The 25,791-nt window shown below is 42.9% G+C and overlaps 1 protein-coding gene across 2 annotated transcripts in view; it reads left to right on the forward strand.

Annotated features, from left to right (window-relative positions):
* The window catches only part of Tspan5 (tetraspanin 5), a 193,043-nt gene that overhangs the window by 162,690 nt on the left and 4,562 nt on the right, over positions 1-25,791 (forward strand). The window contains exons 3-7 of one of the 2 annotated variants that reach the window (XM_004661635.2): positions 14,121-14,267; positions 18,039-18,209; positions 21,164-21,289; positions 23,450-23,497; positions 23,605-23,721. In XM_004661635.2, coding sequence (XP_004661692.1) covers positions 14,121-14,267; positions 18,039-18,209; positions 21,164-21,289; positions 23,450-23,497; positions 23,605-23,721 — 609 coding nt within the window. The remainder of the gene's footprint in view (positions 1-14,120; positions 14,268-18,038; positions 18,210-21,163; positions 21,290-23,449; positions 23,498-23,604; positions 23,722-25,791) is intronic. The other variant, XM_045143983.1, reaches the window with a different exon arrangement.

Genomic DNA, 25,791 nt, shown 5'->3' on the forward strand with positions numbered 1-25,791 from the left:
AGTAGGCACACTGAAAGAGCTTTCCCTGTGTTCCCAAGAAGGAAAGTTATAGGCAGTGAGGCTCAGTGATTAAGCAGAAGTCTAGTTCTCATTGCCAGAGTAAGGGAGCAACAGTTGGCTACCCAGATGACCAGAATCCCCAGCTTTGAAGCCAGTTTGAGATATCTCTAAGATGCTGCAAAGGCTTCTTCAAAAACTTTGTTACTGGACTGGAGTGATGACTTAGTGGTTAAGGTACTTGTCTACAAAGCCTAAGGATCCAGGTTAGTGATGACTTAGTGGTTAAAGTACTTGTCTACAAAGCCTAAGGACCCAAGTTCGATTCTCCAGGTCCCACATGAGCCAGATGTCCAAGGTGGCGCATGCATCTGGATTTTGTTTGCAGTGGTATGCCCATTCTTCCTCCTTCCCTCCTGCATCTCTCATAAATAAATAAAAATAAACAAAAATATATGTCATTGGGTGAAAACATGGCAGTTTTGCAAACCTTTCTTCCTCAGTTATTCATGTAATTCCCTCAGGCCCATGTTGGATCTGAAAAGATAAGCATCAAACAGCTCTTGGTTACTGCATGGAAAATGACCCTATAATCTGTCATGCCCTGATCAGCCCATATGAACGTACATGACATAGGCTGATAAAAAGTCAGTTTTCTCTCTTTGTATATAGCCCCTTAAATTTTATTCAGATGGGTTTCTTGGGGACAAAAATTCAGGTGGACTACAATTTTAGTGACTTTGTTGCTGTCAAGTATCTCTGTCCATCATCTCACCTTGAGACATACAGATCCCTGCGCCATTATTCTACAGGTCTGGATAACATTGAAAATGTAACACCTCACACTTCACTAGAATGACTTTCCTTACCCAGGACCACCTTTATTGGGCTCTGAGGAAGAGACAGGAATGTGGACTTCAACCTTGGTTCCTCCTGCCCCCAGGAGAGAGCTCTCTTCCTGGTTTGTGGATGGGCACTTCTGGGCTGTATCTGAACATGGCAGAGTGAGAAAGGGCAGGCTCTCTATTCCTCTTCAAAGGGATCCTGGTCTCATACCATTATACTGATGGTGAGGGTTTCAAAGGAAGGATGCAAGGGTTGCATGTTCAGTCCATAGCTGAGCCTGTATTACTGTTTCACTTAAACACTGTACTTAGACTTGAATATTCCTCTGTATGTCTCTTATCTTTTAAATGTGCACCTGAAAACAACTGGGGAGTGGCTAGGCACATGGAGGTAACATTCATTACTTATTCCTTGTGGTGATGCAATACCTGACAAGAAGCAGATTAAGGAAGGAAAAAGGGTTTGCTTTGGCTGACAGTGCCAAGGGGTAGATTCCATAATGACAGGGAATGCATGTCAGCAAGAACAGGTGGCCAGCTGGTAATATTGCATCCATAGTCAGGAAGAGAGAGGAAGAGCAGGAGATGGAGCCAAGCTGTCAACACTGAGGGCCTGCCTACAGTAACCTCCTATAGTTTCCTCCTGAAGTTCTACAAACTTCCCAAACAGCACCACCAGCTGGGGATCAAGTATACAAACACATGAGCTTATGGGGGGTTGCATTTTACATTGAAACCACAAGGACCTTTGAAGGATGGCACCTCTTGGTGTGGCTGTTTCAGTGTCTGTGTGACCATCGCTCATCAGTGTGTGTGGAGTGGAGACTCGGACTTCCCTGCCTATGAACAGTACCAGCTGATGGAACTTGGTCCAGCCATCTTCCCAAGAGCTATTTGGTTGCGGGATTTTGTGTAGGCCTAAAAGGTGATAGCCCCTCCTTATGAGCATTTTTTTTTCTTTAATTTGTAATAAAGAATTACTTGAGTCTCATTGGTGACCTTCATTGACAAGATAAGGTGGGTATTTGAAGTAGGTCACCCTCTGACGGGCATGCCTCTGTGCCAGACAGGAACTAAGCCACTCTTGCTCCCACCTGGGTGTGTTTGGCTCTGATCCTAGTCCTTTCCCTGGCCTCAGTAGCAGTTCCTGGCTTGTTTGAACTTTTTAAAAATGGCTTTGCCATGGAACTTTCTTGGAGGGTCTTTGATGAGTTTCTGTGGAGGCAGGTTTCTCTGTGGCCTCCGGCCCTGACTGGTCCTTCTCTGACATTGTTTATAACAACATTCCAAGTCTCCAGGACTACCCCACTCTGAATAGCCATATTTGTCTTTGACATATCATACTTGTCACCACTTCTGAGTCAGAAAATGCCTTTCTCCCCCTTATTCTTGGGATGTTGTTGGTTGCACCCCAGTAAGGGACTAGTGTATAGATGGGTGGGTGAATCAGGACCCAGTTGCATAAGTCTCAAAGGGGTCCATCTGGTCTCGCTTTTCATACACATTTTGTATGCCTGTCCCTCTGTCTCTCATCCCAGAGTTGAGAGGAATGTGCTTGTATATGCAAAAACAGAAGAGCCCAGACCCTGGGATGTATTAGTGCTATTTTTGTATTGCTTTGAGTGGGTTGACAGAGAAGAAACTGCAGTGTGCCAGGTGGCACACAGAGGCTGCTCTGTGCTGGTGGGGAGAAAAAAAAAAAACAAAAAACACAGACACTCCTGAAATACGTTGGCTCAGAACCCTCTGCAGTTATGTTTGCCTGTGTTTCTGTGCTTGTGTAGAAACCTTTCCAGAAGAACTCATTACTTCGAACAACATTCTTTATTGTAGCATCTTGGTGGAGAAGTTGCTTAACTTGTAGAGATAGCTAAACAAATGAATGCTGATGAGAAAGTAGAGGTGGGATGGAAGGTCACCTGATGTTTCCATATTCTTACATACTATGCTCATCAAGCCACTCAACAGCCAAATTTCATGGGACAGAATGTAGTCATTCCAGGATAGTGACTCTGACAGCCAGTGTGCACAGTCCTTCCTGGCCGCAGAAGTGCCATTGTCCCTGGTTCCCTGAACTGCCACACTACTGGTGATCTTGCACACATGTGGTCATCTTGACTGCTCCACTTCTGCATACTCTTTACTTCTGGCTTTTGCTTACACATGACTTCCCCCTCTGTCTTTCTTTTCATGTCTTAGATTATTTTAAATTCCCCCTCAAAGAACTTATTAGCACACCCCAGTACTCCCAGAGAGAACAGGTCCTCAGATCAGAAGAGATTCTTCTCCAGCATTATATTACATGCCTCTTAGGGTGTTCCTGTAGGATCCATAGCATCTTCTGTTCTTAATGCAATAGTGATGAAAATGATGATGGTGATAGACTTGTATTGAGTTCATTTTATGTGCCAGGTGCTTAACATAGTGCTTGCATTTACTTGAATCATTTCCTTCATTTTCATAATAACCTTATGACATAAGGTATAATTTTACAGATGTGGAAATTGAGGCTTAGGAAGATGAGATAACTTGCCCATGATCACACAGGTAGTAAATAGAGAAATTGAGAGTCGAAAATTTCATCAGACAAAAGAACAAGTGTTGGTGAGTATGTGCAAAAAGGGGATCCTTATACACTGGTGGTAGGAATGTAAATTAGAACAGCCATTACAGAGAGCAACATAAAGATTTCTTACAAAGGACCCAAGTGTGGTGGTATACACATGCATTCTCAGCAGTTGGAAGGTTGAGACAGGAGGATCACACACTAAGAGTTTAAGGTCAGGCTGGTCTATGTAGTGAGTTTAAGGGCCAACCAGTCTCACCTCAAACAAAACACAACAAAACAAAACCCATTAAAAATAGAACTACTGGGGCAGGGAAGAGAGCTCAGTGGATAAAGCGCTCACCATTCAAGCCTGAGTACCAGAATTCAAGCCTTAGATCCCACATGAAAATCCAGAAACCATGGTAGGCTTCTGTAATCCCAGATGGGAAGCAAAGATAGAATTTCCTGGAAGCTCTTGGTGAATCTGACAAAAAGAGTAACAGCAAAGCACGATGAAGAGCAATCCTTCCCCAAATGAGGTAGACTAGTGAGGGAAGACCTGAAAGTTGTCCTCTGACCTCCATACACACATGTCCATACTCATACACACATACACACATGGACACATGCACATAAATAAGTAAGTATAATACATTTGGCCTAGCACTCTCACTCCTCTGGGTAAAAACCCACAGGAAGTGGAATCCGTATATTAAAGAGACATCTGCAGTTCTACCTTCATTTCCGTACATTTCCAGTAGCCAAGGAATGGAAACAACAGAAGTATCCATCAACTGATGAATAAAGAAAATATGCTACATATGCAAATGGACTACTAGTCCACCATAAAAGGAATGAAAGCCTATCATTCATAGCACGGGCAGACTGGAGATTATTTTGCTGAGTGAAATAAGCCAGATGCAGAGAGATGAGTTCTGCATGACCTCACTCATATTAGGGCTATAAAAAATTGATTGTATGGAAATTGAGACTAGAGTGGTAGTTACTCTTTGAGAGGGGCAAGGGTCTGATGTGATAGTAAAAGATTGATCAGTGAGTTTAAGGCAGAGAGATATAAAGTGTTCCGGTATGCCACTGCCCAGCAGAGTGACTATAATTAATGATAAAATACTGTGTATTTCAGCTGGGCATGGTGGCGTATGCCTTTAATCCCAGCGCTTAGGAGGCAGAGGTAGGAGGATCACTGTGAGTGCAAGGCTACCCTGAGATTCCTTAGTGAATTCCAGGTCAGCTGGGGCTAGAGTGAGACCCTACCTCGAAAAACAAAAACAAAACAAAACAAAAAACTACTGTGTATTTCAGAGAGCCAGAAGAGAGGAATAAGAACACTTTCACCATAAAGAAAAAAAGAAAATGATGTTTGAAGAGATCGATGTTTACTCTGATTTAAACACTATACAAAATCATTGAATAGTACCCTATAAGTATGTACACATTTTATGGGATTTTTTGTTAATTTTTCAGTTATGTGTTTGTGTGCATGTGTGTGTGTGAATGTGGTGCCAGGGTCTCTGCAAATGAATGCCAGAGGCTTGTGCCACTTTTTGCATTTGGCTTTAAGTAGGTGTTGGGGTCTCAAACCCAGGTTGACAGACATTACAAGCAAATATCTTTAACCACTGAGATATCACACCAGCCCAGGTTTAAGGTCTTTAATGTTTTAGTTTGAAAAGCACAAATTTTAAATGAAACAATCACTGCTATAAGCATTCTGTCTGCTCTACTGTACTCAGTGTGTTTAGAATCGGATCCTGAGGGAAGTTGCAAGTGAGCCCCATGGGTTTAAGTCCCGAATCTAGTACTAGATGGTTTATGAAAGAGGATTATTCTGGAATGTACTCTGCCCACTCTGGAGCAGGTTTGTCCAAGTGTCTGGAATAATGGTCTCCTTTATACCTTGTATACCTGGTGCACATACAAGGAGACCTGTTTATTGGTTTGTGGTCTCTTCAACTGCTGCTTTAATGATATTGCTTAAGACATGTTCCATTGACATGTCTTCCTTCCTCATAGACATGGTTCTGTCTGCAGAATTCAGAGTGAAATTGTCTAATACTTGGTAGATAACTGAAGACTCCTCTTTTCACTGGAAGACCACTTAAGGCTGCAAATTGATATGCCAAGACCTCGTTGCCCACAAACCAATTTGTTGAATACATTTGTTTCTTTCAACTTCTTAAGTTGACTATTATTCACTTGGTCTTTTTTAAATTTTTATTTATTTATTTATTTATTTGAGAGCGACAGACACAGAGAGAAAGACAGATAGAGGGAGAGAGAGAATGGGCGCACCAGGGCTTCCAGCCTCTGCAAATGAACTCCAGACGCGTGCGCCCCCTTGTGCATCTGGCTAACGTGGGACCTGGGGAACCGAGCCTTGAACTGGGGTCCTTAGGCTTCACAGGCAAGCGCTTAGCCGCTAAGCCATCTCTCCAGCCCTCACTTGGTCTTTTTAATGGGGCTTTATGTTATGGTCAATTTGCTTTTCTCTGCTGCCTGCTATTGCAGCAGCTATAACAGTAGAGGCAGAAGAGAAAGAAGGCCAATAGTGATAAGAAAAAAATACAGGCATAGAGTGTAGTTGAATGTGAAAAACATTGACAAGTATGGGCTTATTTATATCAGCTCTTATGAATATAATTTTAATGTTATACTGCTGGAATGTATGTTTAGGGATACCTCTCTATTTCAAATCTGTTCTCTTTTTGAATATATTTTTCTTATGACCAGAGTTTGCTCTCTGACTCTCTTATTCTATTTCTCTTTTGTCTCTGTTCCTAGTGTTCAGATTCCCACTTTCATGTCGACCAAAACAAACGTGACAAGTTCCTCTGCCTCTTGCCTGTTAATCTTCATTCCCTAGATCCAGCTTCCTGGGATGGTATTTCCTGGCATTATCTGCTAAGACCAGCACCCTTGATGCTACTAACCCCAGGGCTTTGCTTATAAGATTTAGTTAGGGGAGAGATAAGAACTTTGGAGTCCCAATGTCAGTCTGTGTATACATATGTGCATATGCATGCTTGTGATATCAGCTTTGGGCACAGAAGAGATTGCTCAAATGATAGTTTATATTTAAATTTTTGTAAGTTTGAATTTTTAAAAGTTAATGTTTAAACTCAAGAGGTGAACATTCACATTTATGTGCAAAATTGGAACTTAAAACATGTTAGGTCTTATTTGTTAGTAACATAGACAAAGCACTTCTAGAGTCCATCCAGAGCCCCTCATCTTGTTGATGGTGCTGAGCTGATAGCGAGTTAACATGAGGGAACATGCTTCATGACCCATATCAACTAGCAGAGTAGAGCACTTGAAATCTAGCACTTTGGTCTACCTCTGTCTGCTCCTCCCCGCACACCCTCCCTACTCTCCCACATTCCACCCCAGCATAAAGTATGAGTTTTAGTTTGAGTCATCTCTGTGACACACACAAACATTTAAATGGAGCACTGAGGCATGGTCTGTTCTCACCTTTTGTGTTATTTAGGAGTCTAGAAACGACTGAAGACTCAAATAGGACTCTCTTGGTTTGAGCGGTTTGTTTGCTTGCTTCTGAGATAGGGTCTTACATAACTCAGGCTGGCCTTGAACTCACTATACCTTGAACTTCTAATCTTCCACCTCCACCTCCTGTTCTAGATTCACAGTCATGTACCACTGTGCCTGAATGGACCAAATAGAACTCTTAAGGCACCAAGAGGGGATCTCCTGAAGATCATGAAGTGACAGGAGGACTCTGAGGCATCTCCTGGGAACCTCAGGACCCAAACATTTCTGCTGCCACTAGGATTTCCCCTCCCTGATTGTTCTTTGTTTACCCAAGGCACTGGCACACTACTGCATGTGGCTCCCCAGTGTAGCAGTTTACAGTTTCAGGCACGGAGAGCAGTGCCTATTCCGAATGCTTATGTGCCAGCAAGCAGATTTTGAGACCTTTGACCCTCACTGGAACAGGGGCTCCTAGGACTAGGATGGAGCTCCGAGGGGACCAAGAGTGGACTAGAAGAAATCTGAAGGAGGAGAAGATGATGACCTAGCAGAAGGTGGTGGTGCCCACAGGTTTCCTGATGACTATGTGTCTCCTGTGTTGTTCACAGGTTCCTAGGGATTTACCACAAGTCTCAATGCCTACTTTGCACTTGGCAGAGTTAACTATAATCTTAGAATGTTTTTCTCTCAGCTTCTTATCAGCTACAAGCTTTAATTACAATTTTTCCACAGCAGGCATGTCCTAGTGCTCCCTCCTCATTTGTCAAATTGAGCTTTTAGAATTAAAAGTCCAATGGGAGATGCCATCTTTAAGATACCAGACAGCTGCTTGTTGGCCCTTCATAATTTGTGTAACCCAAAGTCATTGCTGCAGGGTTATGTTCAGACCACTCAGGTCTGTGTAGTCAGAAACAAGGAGACCATGTCTCTGCGGTGAGCACCAGACACACCGTTCAGAAGAGCCAGGCCATTTCCCTCCCCATCCAGGTAGCAGAGCTCATCCCAAGTGAGATAGAAATATCTAAACACTGTATTATTTTTTAAGTAATTTTTAAAAAATTTTTTTTATTTATTTATTTGATAGCGACAGATACAGAAAGAAAGACAGATAGAGGGAGAGAGAGAGAATGGGCGTGCCAGGGCTTCCAGCCTCTGCAAACGAACTCCAGATGCGTGCGCCCCCTTGTGCATCTGGCTAACGTGGGACCTGGGGAACCGAGCCTTGAACCGGGATCCTTAGGCTTCACAGGCAAGCGCTTAACCGCTAAGCCATCTCTCCAGCCCTTAAGTAATTTTTTTTATTAATTAGATTTGTACTCAGTGAATACAGTCAAGTTGGTACCATTGTTAGCCTACTCCCTGTCCTCCCCTCCACCAACTCCTTCCCGTTGAGGTATACGGGTCATGCATCGTGGAGTTAGCCCACAGTTATGGGTAGGATAAATGTCTCTGTATATCATGACCCAACATGTGGCTCTGACATTCTTTCCGCCTCCTCTTCCGCAAAATTTCCCTGAGCCATGTTGGATTCATTTTGGGTCTGCTTCAGTGACAAGGTGTTGGGAGCCTCTGTGTTTCTGGATATCTGATTTGGTAGGAGTTGATTTTTCTCTGTGTTGATCTCCTTCACCCTTGTGCTGGTACCCAGTTCACCAAGAAAACAGCACCCTTGCTTGTTTCAACAATTATTCTTAGTTTCAGCTGGGGCCCTTTTAAACATTGTATTCTTGATAAGTGCTGAGTGGAGGAATGTACTTTTATCACAAAAGTGTAGATATTTGAGGTAATGTATATGAGCTAGATTTAGCCATTCAACCATATATATCTCAAAATGTATATGTGGAGGGTATAGCTCAGTAGTAGAGTACTTGACCAGCATGCTTAAGGCCCTGGGTTCAATTCCAGCACTATAATACATATAATGTGTATGTATGTATACACACACACACATCTGTATGTACGTTCACACACACATAAAAAAAACATACAAAATTACATTATCTGTGTAATAGTACAGGGTAAGTAAAATAGTTTTTGTTTATTTTTATTTATTTATTTGAGAGAGACAGACACAGAGAGAAAGAGGCAGATAGATATATAGATAGATAGATAGATAGATAGATAGATAGATAGATAGATAGAGAGAGAGAATGGGTACACTAGGGCCTCCAGCCACTGCAAATGAATTCCAGATACATGTGCCCCCTTGTGCATCTGGCTTACATGGATCCTGGGGAATCAAGCCTCGAACCAGGGTCCTTAGGCTTCACAGGCAAGAGCTTAACTGCTAAGCCTTCTCTCCAGCCCAGAAGTCCCCATTGTTTTATCAATCACAGTGATGTTCAAACATCCCCATGTTTAACTGAGTCATAATACCAAAACTAAACAACAACAACAACAAAAAAAAACATAATGGCACAGAATAAACATTCATATCTTCAAAAGATGGCATTGGGCATAGCAAAGAAATATTTAAAATATACAAGATTTAAGTGAAGCAAACATCAAACTCTGTAGCTCCAAGTCCAACAACTGTAGTCAATAACAAATCTCCAAGTCTGATAACTCCAATAAGTCCAATAACCAGCAACAAGTCTCTGGAGTTCAAATTCCGCCCCTCCAGCTAAGCTACTCACAGTCCTGGAAAACCTCATCTGGGGCCGGCAGCTTTCCTTAGCAGCCATCTCATGGTCTCAGCATCTCCACTTGGTCTCCACTGCAACCCACGGTTCATCCTCACAGCTCCATCGGGTCTCCATGCAGGCATCCAGCAAACCTGCTTCACACTGCCCATGGCCATTTCCAAAACACAAGACAATGTTGCAAACTCAATGACCCTCTCTTTCCTGCATTTCTTATACTCTATAATACCAGGTGGGGTGCCAATTTGTTAATCCAGTGTGGAATAAAGCAGACTTTGAAGAACAGAACATTCCTTCAGCATTCAGACCCCTTCAAAAGACTGTACTTTTTCTGTTGTCCCAATGCAGGTCAGCTTGCCCAATCTCAATGGTTGTAATCTCTCATATAATTGCAGCTGAACAGGCAGCAGTTCTGGCCTAAAGATTTCTTTCTTTGCCATATCCCTCTGTGTATACCTATCCATTTGTATGCAAAGCAACCCTGCACAAGTTCTCAGGACATGAGCATAACAGCAAGCCTCTCATAGAAAACTGCTTCTAGCTCAGTCCAGGCAAAGCTGTTTCTCACTCTCATAAGCCAAACCTCACAGTCCATAGTTTTTATACATTCAGGTCTTTAAACTCTGACCAGAATAATCCATCAAACTATACTTACAGCACTGCAGGGCATCTCTTAGGCCAAGATTTCAAATCCTTCCGCATTTCTCTTGAAAATCAGCCCCTAAAGGCCAAAGCCACACAGTCCGGTATCTAGCAGGAATCCCTCTCCTCAGTACCACTTCACTGTTGCAGTCAGGTTCATATTGCTGGTAATAATCACTCGACCAAGAACAGTTTGTGGGGAATAAAAGGCTTATTTTGACCTACTGCCTTGAGGGGAAGCTCCATGATGTCAGAGGAAAATGATGGCATGAGCAGAGGGTGGACATCACCTCCTGGCCAACATCAGGTGGACAACAGGAATAGGAGAGTATGCGCTAGTTTTTGTTTTTGTGTTGTAGTCCCATTAGCTTTGTAGTTCAGATAGCCTTGGAGTTCTATTTAGCCCAGGCTGGTCTCCAACCAAAAGGAAAGAGAGAACAAAGAACAAATTATATACATCTGGAAGTATATATAATTTTATCTGTTAATTAAATTTTAAGTAAATAAAGGGTTACATTTTTTCCACTCTGGAAAAAAAAAGATTTTAAGTAAGTTACCACTAATAACTGCCTGGGTGTGTTTGGAACCCATGAGAAGAAAGATCTTTGTAGTCTTCCCTGTGCTTTATAGAACATTAGTTCCCCCAGATCTCAGTAGTATCTGCCTCTATTGCTGCTGTTTGTTGGAATTCAGAACTAAATGAATAGTATCTGCAGTCCAGTTAAACCCCCAAATGATTACTGTTTCCATGGAAACAGTTGAAGGCTTCACAATTAAACCTGCCCCTGCAGGCTTGGGAGAGTATTAAAATGAGTATGTCTGAGAAGCCAAGTTCTCATCTGTCACATTAAATCCAGAAAGGACAAATGATCCAGAAATCTATTGATAATTGGGATCATCATTTTTCTTCCTTTCAGGGAAGAATTTTGATATTTCAGGCACAGAGATGTTTGCTTGCTTGTTTACTTGCTTTTGTAGAGCTGCTCATATAATTGTCCTGTTATTCTCTAAGCTCCATGGACCATGGAAGGGTGCTTGGGAACAACCTGATCTTTGCTCACACTTGAGTGTATATCACACATAAAGGCCCATTAAAAAAATGGGTAAAATTGCTGGGTGTGGTGGTGCACGCCTTTCATCCCAGCATTTAGGAGGCAGAGGTAGGAGGATCGCCATGAGTTTGAGGCTTCCTGAGACTATATAGTGAATTCCAGGTCAGCCTGGGCTAGAGTGAGAACCTACATCAAAAAAAAAAAAAAGAAAGAAAGAAAGGGGAAAAAAGTAAAATGGGTAAAATCAGGGCTGGAGAGATGGCTTAGCTGTTAAGGTCCTTGCCTGCAAAGCCTAAGGACTCCTGTTCAAATCCTCCATATCCTACATAGCCAGACACAACAGTGACTCAATCATTCAATGTTGCACATGCCCACAAAGGGGCATACATATCTGGAGTTCATTCACAGTTGCTGAAAGACCCTGGTGTGTCCATCCCACACCCCTTTCTCTCTTAAAAAATGTGTGAAGTCAGAGAATAGTGCAAAGTTGGAAATTGTCTATAGGTTTTAACTTCCTATCGTAGAACACAGTGCCCAGAGGTTCACAGAGGATTGCTAAGCCTTCACTGTTCATGGCCAGAGACCTGGTAACATTAGAAATGGCTCTTTATGATGGGCTTAGCCAAATGTGGTGGTACACACTTGTAATCCCAGCACCCAGGAGGCTGAGGCAGGAGGGTCATGAGCTTGAAATCAGCCTAGGATAGAGAGTTCCAAGCCAGGTGAGCTAGATGGAGCGACTGGGGGTGAGGGGGCAGGGGTTTGAATATGAGAATGCTAATAGGACTCCAAAAGGAAAGAGAGAACAGAGAATGAGGAAGAACTGCTAGGTTTCTCTAGGAGTCACATCTCTGCTACTTGTCTTTCTGGTGTCAGGTCTACTTCTCCTTCCAATACTAACTTTTCAAATTTGATCATATGTACTCAAAGCTGTTCCCCTGCCTGTACTAGTCCAAATTGTGAAGACTTTAACCATGAAGGTGAGTGGAGAGTTGGTTTGTTTCCTCCACTGGGCCCTTAAACCATATTGCCTGGAGTTTGCCTAACTTCTCTGGCATCATTTTCCTGCTTTTGTGTAGGTAGAGAATTGGTTTCAGTATTCTCTTTTCCTTCAGCATTTTCCCTCCTGGAGTGAGTTCCTAGTTCAGAGTTTAGAAATCTAAGAAACATAAAAGCACCAAGCTGCTAGTCTCTGGAGTCCCACGAGGATGTGGCTCCTTTGGCACATCCCTGCAGAAAGTGGTGACCACACACCCTTATTCTCCTGCCTTGAAACTGCTCAACCTTCATCCATTACTTTTCTTAATCCTTGGGCCCTTTTTGCTAGAGTCAGCTTTATGTTTTAGGTATCTCTTATTCTTTGTATGTGTTCCATAAGTAACATTCTATTATTTTTTTTGATAACCCCCAAAAAGAAACAAACAGAACACCCTAGCCAAATGCTCTTCTCAGGATAATTTAATGTCCTAACATGGGCTGAACTTAATACTTTCACACTCGGGTTTGACTACATTTGACTGGGAAGCCAACACGTGGCCCCTCTTGGTAGGAAGAAGTACTGAAATAGACATCTGCTTTGGTTCCAAAATAACGGTGTGACCTTCAGCCCATCGTCAAGCTGCTCCAAGTTCCATTTTCTTCAGCTCTAAAATCAGATGAGTAATTCCTGTTCTAGGTTGTGGGGAGTGCTTTGAAAGAAATATTTAATATTAAGACTATAACAAACTGTACCATAATCATCTGGAGGTATTTTGATTTGGGAGTTCAAGATAAATTTAATAAGAAAATTAGATATTGGCAATAATAGATATGCTATCTCAGTTTCAAAAAAGGTGTCACTGGTCTCCAACCTGAAGGAACAGTCAATATGTACAGCACATTTTGGAGAAAAAGTCATTTCTAACATGGAACCATGATTGTGTTTGATGTGACCTCATGCTTAAGAGAGATTTCAATGAGAAGTAGCATTGTTTGTGGGAGAAATAAAATTACTCTGGGTTCTTTTGGTAGCCATAGGGCAGGAGAATAAAAGGGTTGAAGAAAGGGAGTAATATTATTTTTTTATCCCAACTCTTAAAGTGTCAGGAAGCACTGTAACAGCTAAAGTGGAATATCCATGAACATAGAAGACATACATGGGCCTTTGGGACCTGAACCCGATGGGGTCACCCATGGAGCTCAAGCTTTTCCTTGGGAAAGTCATCAGTGCTTGTGGCCAAGACTGACTGCTAGCTTCAGCTCTCTCTTTCCTGAGAAATGCTGAGGGCAGTTGTCAAACATTTGAAGGTCTGGGGGACTTAAAATGACCCCTTATTCTTAAGGTGTTGGGACATATTTTTCTTACATCTGTTTTTACAAAACAATTTATATTGTCAATCACAAAAGCTTGTAAAGTATCACCTATAGTTTCTTCATACAGGGTCTAATGACAGTGTTGTTTTAGCTTTTTATAATTTTGTCCAAAACAAATACTTTTAGATCTTAGAAAGAAATCAGTTATCTTTATTTCCTTCCCCTCCTTTTTCCTCTCTTCTTTTCCTTCCTCCTCTCCTTCCCTCCCCCCACTCCTCTAATCCCCTCCTCTCTTTCCCCTCTCCTTCCCCTTTCCCTCCCTCTTTCGCCCCGTGCCACTTTTTCCTCCTTTTTGCCATTTCTGTCCTCTTTTCCTTTTCTTTCCCCTTTCCCTTCTGTTTCTGTTCCCTTCCTCTTTCCCTGTCAGCCTCCCCTTTCCTTATAGTGTCTCTTGCTTATTAATCATGCCCAGTAATCACATGACCACTAGATCCTGTCTCCGGGACGAGAAAAGCCAAGTGTGATAACTCTTACCTTTTGGCAGACAACCTCACACCTTTGTGCTTTGTGTGTTCTCTTCCTCTTCCAGGGAGTCCTCTCCAACATCTCTTCCATCACTGACCTCGGCGGCTTTGACCCAGTCTGGCTCTTCTTGGTGGTGGGAGGAGTGATGTTCATTCTGGGGTTTGCAGGGTGCATTGGAGCACTGCGGGAAAACACTTTCCTTCTCAAGTTTGTAAGTATCACAATCTCTGTTGTCTGTTGAGATCCAAACTCTTATATCAAGAGGACACCCTAGCTACAGGCAAGATGGTAAGCATCCCAAAGGCATGAACAGACATATGGCTCAGGTCTTGTTTTTCTTTCAAGAGAGCTTTCTAGATTCTGTTCCCCCTGCCCTGCCCGTGCCCTGGACATGCCTCCTTAATAACATGAGTATCGCCCATCGCCATCCGTGGAGGTTTGCATATATATACAACAGATTCACATCCTGCTGCCTAAAGTAGCTTCAGAAATAGGTTTTTTAAAACTTTATGCACACTGTAAATAGAAAACTGTGCAGGTAACTAACAGTCTAGAGAAACCAGACATTAGCCCAGCTTCTGTGGCCTGTTTAGATTGTCTAGTTTGAGTAAATATAAAGATAGAGCAAAAAGCAAAACATCTCCTTCATATGACCAAGTACCCCATTCAGGGTAGCCATTAGCCTTTCAAATATGCTTGGCTGTAGCTCAGGGAAGATTCTTAGAGGCTGTTTCCCCAAATCAGTTCATATGGCTTATGTTACAAGGGAAGGCCTAGGTGTTCTTGGTTTAAAGTACAATTTAATGAGGAGCTGGTTCTCTTTTCTTTGCACCTGAGACTAGTAGAGTAAGCAGCTAGTTTCCTAAGGCTGTCAGCCTTTTCTATCTGTCTGTCTGTCTCTCTCTCCCTTCTCCTCCCTCTCTCCATACCTTCTTCCATTCTCTATCAAATCAGAGATCTGTACAGCCTGCAGGAGTCTTTGTTCCTGATGCTGACCTGCCAGCCTGCCAGTCTTCTTGGCATGAGACAGCTCTAAATGCTGATAGCCTCACTTAGCTGTTCTGTAACTTACTGTATTTCTCTGCTGTACTATGTTGTCAATCAAAGCCTCTGTGCCCCACAAATATGAGGTCGCTTTAATATGATTTACTTGAATATGGCTTCATTTTTATAGTAATCCCATTACAAAGTCTGATGTTACAAATGAAAAGCTTCTTTTTCATTTTTTAAGCTTTGGAGAATATTTTACAAACAATAAAAACTGGCTTAGAACTTGAATTAGGAGCTATGGTGTAAGTAGGAAGTAATGCCTATAAACAGCATCTAAGATCCAGTGCCCCATGCCAGGAGAATCGCTGGGAGTTGGAGGGGGGGTGGATTCAAGAGCCAAGATACTGTGAAATAGAGCCTCTGGCTGGACCATCCTGTCAAATAAGCCTTGAGTTGGTTTTTGCACCTTTTGAAATGGAGCGGGGGGGTGGGGGGGTAAACTCTCAGGAGTAGGTTTCTGAAAAATACTTGATATAAATTGAGTTTGAACTCAATATTTGATATGCATTATTATGTAACTTGAGAGACTATACTAAGGGAATTGGAATATGAACCTATCTAACTTTTACAGAAGTAAGAACAAGAATCTAATTAAAATCTTTGTATGACTTTTGTCTTTCTGCATTATGAGTATACACATGCATGCTCAATGTGATTTTAGTATTTCCCTGATGTTGAGAGTGGCCATGTTTATGTTTGGGGTGGCGCTGTGTAAGGGAAAGGGAATTATTTTATACCAGGATGAAGACAGTGAGCCAAAGTGTTACATTTTTCCTTCTTAAAGAAAACTTAGCTTGTAGTTATTAGTACCAATGATAATAATTAAGAACTCAAGATTTTAATTCCAGTGAACCCATAGAGGACAGGAACTTGAAGGGAACTTGGGTGGCTGAGCTGGGGGGTTTAGAAGCAGGGCATTTGGCACCTCCATATATGTCTACCGTTCCCTCCCCGCCCTACCAAACCACTTAAGATACAGCTCTGTGAGACAGGAGTGTGCTCTTACTCATCCTTACTCTGCAGACCCTGCCTAACCAGCCATCGTGGGCCATCCAAGCATGTCCAATGTAGGCTATCCACCCCAGCTGTGAATGTGGCCCAACACAAAATTTTAAGTTATTTAAATCATAATCAGATTTGGGAGACTGGGGAGATGACTTTGCAGTTAAAGACACTTGCTAATCAAGCCTACCAACCTTTGTTTTTGCCAATTCCTCAGCTTCCAAGTAAAGCCAGACACAAAAAGTGGTGCATCTGTCTGGCATTTGTTTGTAGGCAAGAGATCCTGACACACCTACACACACACACACACACACACACACACACACGCAAATCAATAAATAAAAATATTTAAACAAGCCGGGTGTGGTGGACACGCCTTTAATCCTAGCACCCGGGAGGCAAAGATAGGAGGATACCCATGAGTTCGAGGCCACCTGAGACTACACAGTGAATTCCAGGTCACCCTGAGCTAGATTGAGACCCTACCTCGAAAAAACAAAGAAAAAGAATTTAAACAAAACATCAGATTATTTTATAACTATATTGTACAGTTTTCAGTGAACTTTGTGAATGACAATATCATGTCATGGTATCAAAAGGTGGAACATGCCTGTGAGTAGACATTTGCCAAATGAATAAGCTTCTTTTGTCTTCTTTTGTTTGTGTGTTGAGACAGAACCTCATTTTATACTCCAGGCTAGCCTCAAACTCTTGCTTCTTCTGCCTTGGCCTCCCTAGGGTTGGTGTTGTAGACTTGTGTCACCACACCCAGCTCCTTTTTTCTTTCAATAACCACGTTGTTTTCATGGCACCCCCCTCCTGGTACCTTTTTCTTCTGGCTGGCTGCTTGGTGCCTGCTTGTTGATTATAGGGACCACATCCCTGCCTTGTCAGCTACTCACTGCTCTGTAGCCTTCAGGACCTCAGCTCAGCAGGCATGGCCTCAGTGTCACCCCCGTGGTTGTCACCAGAAGAAGTTGTCTGTGGTACCCCCTGTGGTTTTGCAGAGTCCCATTTCAAATAATCTACTTTAGCACACAAAGTCTGAGAAGGGCAAGCATGTGGGAGTGGGAGGAGGTGGAAAGTACTATGGGCGGAATGTGCAGTGTGACTCAGATGAGGTACTTCTGAGGCTTCTCAATGGAAGGGAAATTTCTCCAGGGTTCCAAGAAGTTACCCCAGAGCCTCATGGTCTCTAGCTGTAAACCCTTGTGACCTGACCCGCCTTACCCAGAAGTCTCCCTTTGACTTCATTTTAATGTGATTTGAAATGTTTCCTGAGCATGGTGCTTCTAGAGAGGGGAACACAACTAGTATTCCTGAAAGCCCTTAACCTAGGGGCTTGCATCCTTTTCCTCTTATAGTCCCCACTCCATCCTCCTTCCTCCACTTCTCTATACCAGATGTTCAGTCTGTTTCACACTGGATAGCAGGTGCAAAGAGGAATTAGAACGGTGTCTGAGTCCATAAGAGGGATATATATTCCACACAGAATCAAGGCCACAGTGGCAAATGACAGGTGACTGTAAAATACTGGGATACTCTACCTTTCAAGTGAGACAGGAAGCTTGCTAGGGGCAAGGCTGATCATTGTTCACAGGTCTGGCAATACATTAATCATGAACAATTCATTAGGCCTTAATGTGGGTCTAATGAGAAATTCCTATTATTCGTGTTTGATTTGAGCTTTGTTAGTTAATTATGAAACAGAACACCAGAGACTAAAATGTGATTAGGAAATGGTTTTTACTTTTTAAAATCCTTTCTGGAAGTTTAGTATTCTATTAACAGATCTGAAGAAACTGAAGGCTATCAGCTTTGGAGACAGGACATAATGTAATTATAAACTTTTTTTACCAAGGAGAGGAGTCACTAACTGTATGATCAAAACAGCCTTGTGACTGCTCTCTGTGTGTATCTTTTGTCTTAGTTTTCAGTGTTCCTGGGGATTATTTTCTTCCTGGAGCTTACTGCTGGGGTGTTGGCATTTGTCTTCAAAGACTGGATCAAAGACCAGCTGTACTTCTTCATTAACAACAACATCAGAGCCTACCGGGATGACATTGATCTGCAAAACCTCATAGACTTCACCCAAGAATACGTAAGTGTAAACTTAGCTTATTTGCAAGCTGAAAGTCTTCTCACAAGGATGGCTCCCATACTGCCTTCTGGCTTCTGTGCTTTTGCCAGCTGGATGCTCCGCCTGACTTGTCTGTGTGGTTTTTGTTTGTTTGCTTATTGTTTTTTTTTCCCCTTCCTCAGTGGCTTACAGGATTTGTATCCTAAACAGAAATGTTCTATTTTCACTTGTTTGGATTTGAGTTAAACTAGAGGAATGAAGAAGAAAACCCTTGAGCCAATAGTTTCTAACCATAGGTGTGTTTCCCCATCAGCCTTTGAAGAATGTTGTTTTGTTTTATTTGATGATTAACTGAATTCTTCTTCTCTCCCTATCCTTTGATAATCCTGTGCATTTTATAGCTCATAACAATATACTTCATAAAACATTTGCTCATAAAGTTCCTATAATGCGTCTCTCCAAATATTATTACACATTGTGGTTAGTAGTAACAGTTAAGAACCTCTTTAGGCCCCTGACTTCCATCAAGTGGAAAATACGGTAGAGTCCCGCCCACCTCTGCCCACCTGTAGGTGTCTTGAACTTGGCTGCAGATGCTCCCTGCCACTCAAAATGCACTGACATAAACAAGGAGCCAAGACCCAAAGTCACAGGGACCTTGGGCTTCCAGAGTCTTAAACTATAACTAAATGGGAATAAAAATTAGCCACTAATTCATGAGGATCTTATGACATTCTAATGAGGGGCGTGGTTTTATTTTAGGCCTGAGGTGTTATTGGCCTATAAACTAGCAAGTCTTTACACATCCTCAGTGAAAGAAAAAAAAAAAAAAAAAAACTGAATAAGCTGAGCAGACTTGGTCTATGGTGCCCATGGCCTCAATGCTTATGGCAGGCCTGGAGGCCAGGCAGTGGAGCAGTGGCCTGTTTGGGGTTGGACAGGTTTCCAGGATGAACTGGGGTTACTTTTGATGAAGACGGACTTGGCTGCATCAGTGCTGGTTGGTGCTCAGCACTGGCTGAGTGTTACTTTTGCTTAGCAGTGGCTGTCTGAAGTAAGCTGTCTCTCAGGTGTGAAATTAAGCCCTGTTTCATCTCCTCAGCAGACTTCACTGTTTTGTTAGGTCATAATGGATGCAAGCTCACAATTCCCCACGTATTTTTCCTGACTAGTTTGCATGGCAAAGCTGATGGAGCTTTGCTGGCAAGCCTGCGGGTGCCCAGCACACGCTGTCAGTCACAGACGAGTTGGTAGAACATGTTCGCATGTGCTCCTACTGTACCCAGCAATACTGTTGTTCCACATAATTTTATTTTTCTGTCTTGGAGTTTAAAATTTTTAAGTAGCTATTGGTCCTGGAAGCCTTAAAGTGGTCAAGGCTTAGTATTATTTAACTCAGGGATGGCTGGAGAGATGGTTTAGTCATTAAGGTACTTGTCTGCAAAGCCTAAGGACCCGAGTTTGATTCCCCAGTAGCCACATAAGCCAGATGCACCAGGTGGTACAGCATCTGGAGTTTGTTTGCAGTGGCTAAAGACCCTGATAAGTCCAACCTCTTCATCTCTTTATCTGCCTCTTTCTCTCTCAAATAAATAAAATAAATATTTAACTCAGATAAACAGAGATACTGGATCCCAGAGGAATTGAGGAGAAGGTTGTAGAGTAGGCATATATCAGTTCCTATTTTAGGCCAGATGAATTTAACATCTCATTTTTTTTTTAATATTTTAACAAGATGACTGACTTTGTGAAGTTCAAAATGTAAGCACATGTTCTTGCTTTCAAAACTTCTATGTAGAAACAAATACAATGAAATGTAAGCCTCTGCAATTTTAAGAATGATGGATTTATTCACCATATTTTTGTGGTTCTGAGAATTTGAACCCAGGGCCTCACACAGGCTGAACATTCTCTCTACCCCTTTAGCTACCTCTCTATCTTAGCCCTATGTTTTCTATATTGATTATTGTAGCAGACAGCTTCAGGTTCGCTGAGATGAACTTCCAGACCAGGCACAGTTATGGAAGGAAGGGATTTATTGAAGCTTACAGATCCAGGGGAAGTTCCATAATGGCAGAAGAAGTTGCCCTCCTCTTAAAGGACCAGGCAGAGAGAGAGAAAGCTAAAAGTCAAAAGCCACACAACACAGCACACTTCTGGAACTCCAGCTAGGCACACTTTGCATATCCTTAGATTGGAATCTCAAACCCACCACCACACCTTAAGATCCGCCTAGTGACACTACCTCTAGCCAGGTGGCTACAGATCCAACCTACAAGCTAATAAAGCACTGAAGATATTGGGGGCCATCTTTTCAAACTACCACAGTTATGGTGACAGATCCCAAAATGTTGCACATATATTAGAACTTAGCAAATTATATATATATTTTAAAAAGTACTAATTATTGGATATTAGTTGCACTTGATTGAAACTGCTTAGAAAGTGTTTAAATGTAGAGATCAAGCCTTTAAGCCCAATGTGTATGCCTGTAATTCCAGCACTAGGGAGGCAGAGGTAGGAGGATCACCATGAGTTTAAGGCCACTCTGAGACTACATAGTGAATTCCAGGTCAGCCTGGACTAGAGCAAAACCCTACCTTAAAAGAACAAAACAAAAACGTTTAAAGCACATTCAAAAGCCTAGCAGTAGCTTCATTAGATTCTAACTGTTATTAATGTCTGGTTTTTCTTTCTCAATTGTTCTTGTATATCCTTCTAGAATATTCTTCCCTGCTGTACAATGGCCGTACCTGGCCCACCTAATGTCATCGCATCGTTACAAACCCTCAGCCTTAATTATCTCAGAAGGCTTTAGAGGGCCATTTAGGCTCTGTTTGGCTTGAAGTAAAGTCTGAGCGGGAAGAGAAGGTCGGCAGTGGCAGGAGCTGGGTGTCATTCTGCGGGTGCGAGCGCAGGCAGGCGCCTGGTCCCCTCCAAGTCGAGATGTTCTAATTCTCTCCTGTTTGCTCTAGTGGCAGTGCTGTGGGGCTTTTGGAGCTGATGATTGGAACCTAAATATTTACTTCAATTGCACAGATTCCAATGCAAGCCGAGAGCGATGCGGCGTGCCATTCTCCTGCTGTACTAAAGACCCTGCAGTAAGTGAACAGCTCGCTGTTGGCCTGCACTGCACTTCGCGAACATGGGTGGGATGGCAGAGTGATTTTGTCGAGAAACCTCTTGTGGGCTAATGCCTAATTGTAGCTCTCAGAATGGGTGTAGTGCTGTGATCCGATCTTCCCCGTCAGAGCAAACATCTCTGACGGGCTGGTTCTTACTCTGAGCCTTGATGTGTGTTGCCTAAGTTCAGACCATTTCTCTCATTGAGGTGAAGAAACCAAGGCACATGGAGTGTTGACTCCCCCTAGCTTACACTGCTTACAGGTGACAGAGCTTGTGTGTCTATTGTCCCTTCTTTAGGGAAGGCTGGCTCTGCGCTAGCTCAGGGTTAGTAAACCCTTTCTTCCCAGCGGGGTTCTGGGAAAAGGGGATTAGAGTAGGAGAGTTTGTGGCATGTTATGGTGAGAATGCTTCCTCGGGAGACCACAGTCTCACAGACTATTGGGTGGCATAATGACAATAGTCATGTGTATAAAAAAAGAAAGAAAGAAAATATGGGACTCAATGTGTACCACAGTGGTGGGAGAAAATTTGCTCTATATTTGCAAGGCCCTGGGTTTTATCACCCACTTTTTTTATCACCACTGCCACCAAAGAAATGAAAAAAAGAAAGAAAAAAGCACATATAGAATGTATTCATAAATCACTTCCCTTTACCATAGGTTTGATTTGACTTTGGGTCAAATGGTGTCTCGTATATAAAAATGACTAAAAGTTCACCTTCTATATTATAAATGAAAAGCCATACTGAGTATCAGCATCACCTTGATGAGAGGTGGCTCCTATTACTAATCTTTAGCCTCCTCCTGGCCTTTCAGGCCCCAGAGTCCTCCCAGACTTGCCCCTGTCCCTAATATGTGGACCCCAGTGAGTGCATGTGAACTTTGAGGGCTCCTCCTGCAAGGTGGAATCTGAATGAGGCTCTTTAACAGAGGTCCGGATTTATTCAGGGGTCAAGGAGGCCAAACTTCCTGCAGGCTGACCACCTGAGAATCACTAAGAACTGTGCCCCCCTTCCCAGCCCTAATTCCTTTCCCACTGGCTTGTCCCCCTTCTGAGGAGGACCAGGTGACAACAGACTGCCCAGCTGGGAGCTTACAATAACCTGCTCAGGTGGTCTTGGCCCTCACTGGCAGGTTCTCTGTCCCAATTCCTGCATCCATCAGAGGAACCAGAAGAGTCTCCAGGAGGCACCTGATAATTATCTTTCAACAGTGAACTCTCTGGTAAAGCTGTCATGCCAGGAACTGTTGGCTAGTAAGATCCACCTGTGAGCCCCAGAGAGAAGAAAGTAACCCAAAGTGTTTCAGGGAAGGTCCAGTTCGATATCAGACTGCCTGGCTGATTCATGGTTGGGGCAGTATTTCACTTTGTAATTAGCAAAGCAACGTTCTCATCAAGAGACCATTGGAATAACAGAGAAATTTATAGATTTAAAAGTATGAACACATACTGGCATGTGCAATGCTGTGGATCTAGCCCCAGCACCATGAAAGAAAAAACAATGTGGAGGTTCTGGAGATGGTTCAGATGTGGACCTGAGTTTGGATCCCAGAATCCAGGCATGTATGAGCAGGGCATGGTGGTGTGCATCTGTAATCCCAGGAGGGGCCCTGGGGTTTGCTGGCTAGCTTGTCAGTGAGCTTCGGGTGGAGCATGATTGGAGAAGACACCTAATGTCAATCTGTTACCTCCACGTACATGTATACATCCATGTGTGCCTGTATACATATTAGCACATGCATATACACACACGTGCACGCACGCACACACGCACACACACACCACAGAGCATACAGAAGCCCATAGGAGAACATACAATAGTCATTGTGTCCTTTAAGGTTAGTTTCCATCTGTATCCTTCTGTAAACTCTGAAGCTTCTTAAGCTTCTTAAATCCTAAGCCTCTCGCAGGAAGGATTTGCTGTTCTTTCCTGATATTCCCTGAGCCTCACTTTTTAGTGCATACTCCTGAAGATCATGATGGTAAGCACATGGGTGATGAACGTACCTGCCATGTTTAACATGGTGCCATGGTCTGTGCACCTTGGTCCTGTCTTACAGCTGCCACTTTGCAGCCCATTCTGTTCATTCCTAGAACAGGAGCAAGTTTCACCTTTCTCTTTCTTCCTTCCCCAGGAAGATGTCATCAACACACAGTGTGGCTATGATGCCAGGCAGAAACCAGTAAGTGGATCCTGATCATGCGGCTTAGCACACAGGGTGTTTGGCAGAGCTTGCGCATGCCCAGGGGCTCTATCTGTGACACTCTGCTCTCCTCTTCCCTTGTGAAGGAAGTTGACCAGCAGATTGTAATCTACACGAAAGGCTGTGTGCCCCAGTTTGAGAAGTGGCTGCAGGACAATTTAACCATCGTGGCTGGTATTTTCATAGGCATTGCCTTGCTGCAGGTAAGATGAGGGTCCCTGAAGGATAGCTTGGGCAGTGATGCCCCAGAAGAGTCCACCAGAATGGAAGCTTTGCCTAGCCACCTGAATGCCATTATTTTTGAGACCAAAACTGTTGGGATGTGTGCTTTATTAAGGAACTGATTCTAGATCCTGAAATATTTTAGGAAGCCTTTTTTTTTTTGCCTTCTCACCATGGTGAGGTTAATGGGGTCACTAGCTTCCGGCCAGCATTGTGGCATCTTTTCCATGGGCTCAGCGTGACAGTTGGGGCAGACAGGACTGCTCAGAAGTGATCTTAGTGGTGAGGTGAAGAGTTTGGGGAGTGCCAGAGATGCTGTGCCCCTTACTCTCTGGCTCAGCACAGTGAGGAGAAGAGCACCCGCTTTTCCTCCTGGGCAATCTCAGGAGCGGACTGTTCTTGATAATGTGGTACTTTTTTTTTGGAGGATCATAATGAGCACATAGTTGATGGAAATTACAGTAGAACTACTGGAATAGGCTGTGCGCACCCATTGCAAGATTCAGTATTGTTCACATGGCATTTCTCCTCAAATTAATCTACGGTCCCCCTGCAGTCCCTCTCATAGTTCTCACTGCCATTTAGCAGTGCTCCAAAAGTTCACACTTGTACTACAAAGCTGTGAGACTCGAGCTGGCTTGTACTCACTAAGGTTAGCTGTTCTAGATACATGGAACTGAAATTCCTGGTAGAACCTCCTGTGTGCGTAGTTAGGACACAGGAGGCTATATAAGGAGTTGGACAAGGAAATCAAAACTATTGGGTGGGAAAAGCAGTCATTCCAAGAAGTACTCAGAAAAATGACTATCTATTTGCAAAAGAGTGAATTTAGGCTGCCATTGTATCATGTGTAAATGTTAACTTAAAATAGATCACACACCTGACTGTAGCTAGGTGTGGCGGGACACCTGTACTTCTAGCTCTTCAGGAGACTGAAACCGGAGGATTATAAGTGCAAGACCAGCCCGGGCCTCAAATATAAATATAAAACTAGAGTTGGGCTGGAGAGATGGCTTAGCAGTTGAAGTGCTTGCCTGCAAAGCCTAAGGGCCCATGTTTGACTCTCCAGGTCCCATGTAAGCCAGATACACAAGGTGACACAAAAGTACAAGTTTACACATGCATATGAGGTGGCACACATCTGGAATTTGATTGTGGTGGCTAGAGGCCCTAACACACCAGCATTCTCTCTCATTAAAAAAAAAAAATTAAAAACTAGAGCTATGACACTTGAGAGGAAAAACATATGTATAAATCTTTGATTTGAGGTTGGGCCATGTTCTTAGAGCTTCAAATAAAACATAAATGGGACTTCGTCAAAAGGTACATTTCTAGGGATGAAAATATAGCTTAGTACTTAAGTTGTTTGCCTGTGCTGCCTAAGGACCCAGGTTCTATTCCCCAGTACCCACTAAGCCAGATGCACAAAGTGGCACATACATCTGGAGTCAGTTTGCAGTGGCTAGAGGGCCTGGCATGCCTATTCTTTCTCTCTCTTTCTGTCTATTTGTTTCCCTCTTTCCCTCCCCCCACCAAAAAAAAAATTTTTAAGTTACATTTCTGTGCTAAAGAGTGATGCTATCAAGGTAACTCACAAAATGATAGAAAATATTTGCAAATCATTGCTTTAAAAAAATCTAATGCCAGCCGGGCATAGTGGTGCCTTCCTTTAATCCCAGCACTTGGGAGGCGGAGGTAGGAGGATCACCATGAGTTCGAGGCCAACCTGAGACTCCATAGTGAATTGCAGGTCAGCCTGGGCTAGAGTGAGACCCTACCTCGAAAAACAAAAACAAACAAACAAAATAATCTAATGTCTAGAATTGGTAAAGCATGTTTACATCCAAGAACAAAATGACAAATGGAAGCTGGGCATGGTGGAGCACTCTGTTAATCCCAGCACTTGGGAGGCAGAGGTAGGAGGATCACTATGAGTTCAAAGCCAGCCTAAGACTACACAGTGTATTCCAGATCTAGAGTGAGACCCTACCAAAAAAAGAAAGAATGGACAAAAGAAAGAAAGGAAGAAGAAATGACAAATGGAGCCAGGT

Source organism: Jaculus jaculus, chromosome 2, assembly GCF_020740685.1.
Source record: "Jaculus jaculus isolate mJacJac1 chromosome 2, mJacJac1.mat.Y.cur, whole genome shotgun sequence".
NCBI lineage: Eukaryota > Metazoa > Chordata > Mammalia > Rodentia > Dipodidae > Jaculus > Jaculus jaculus.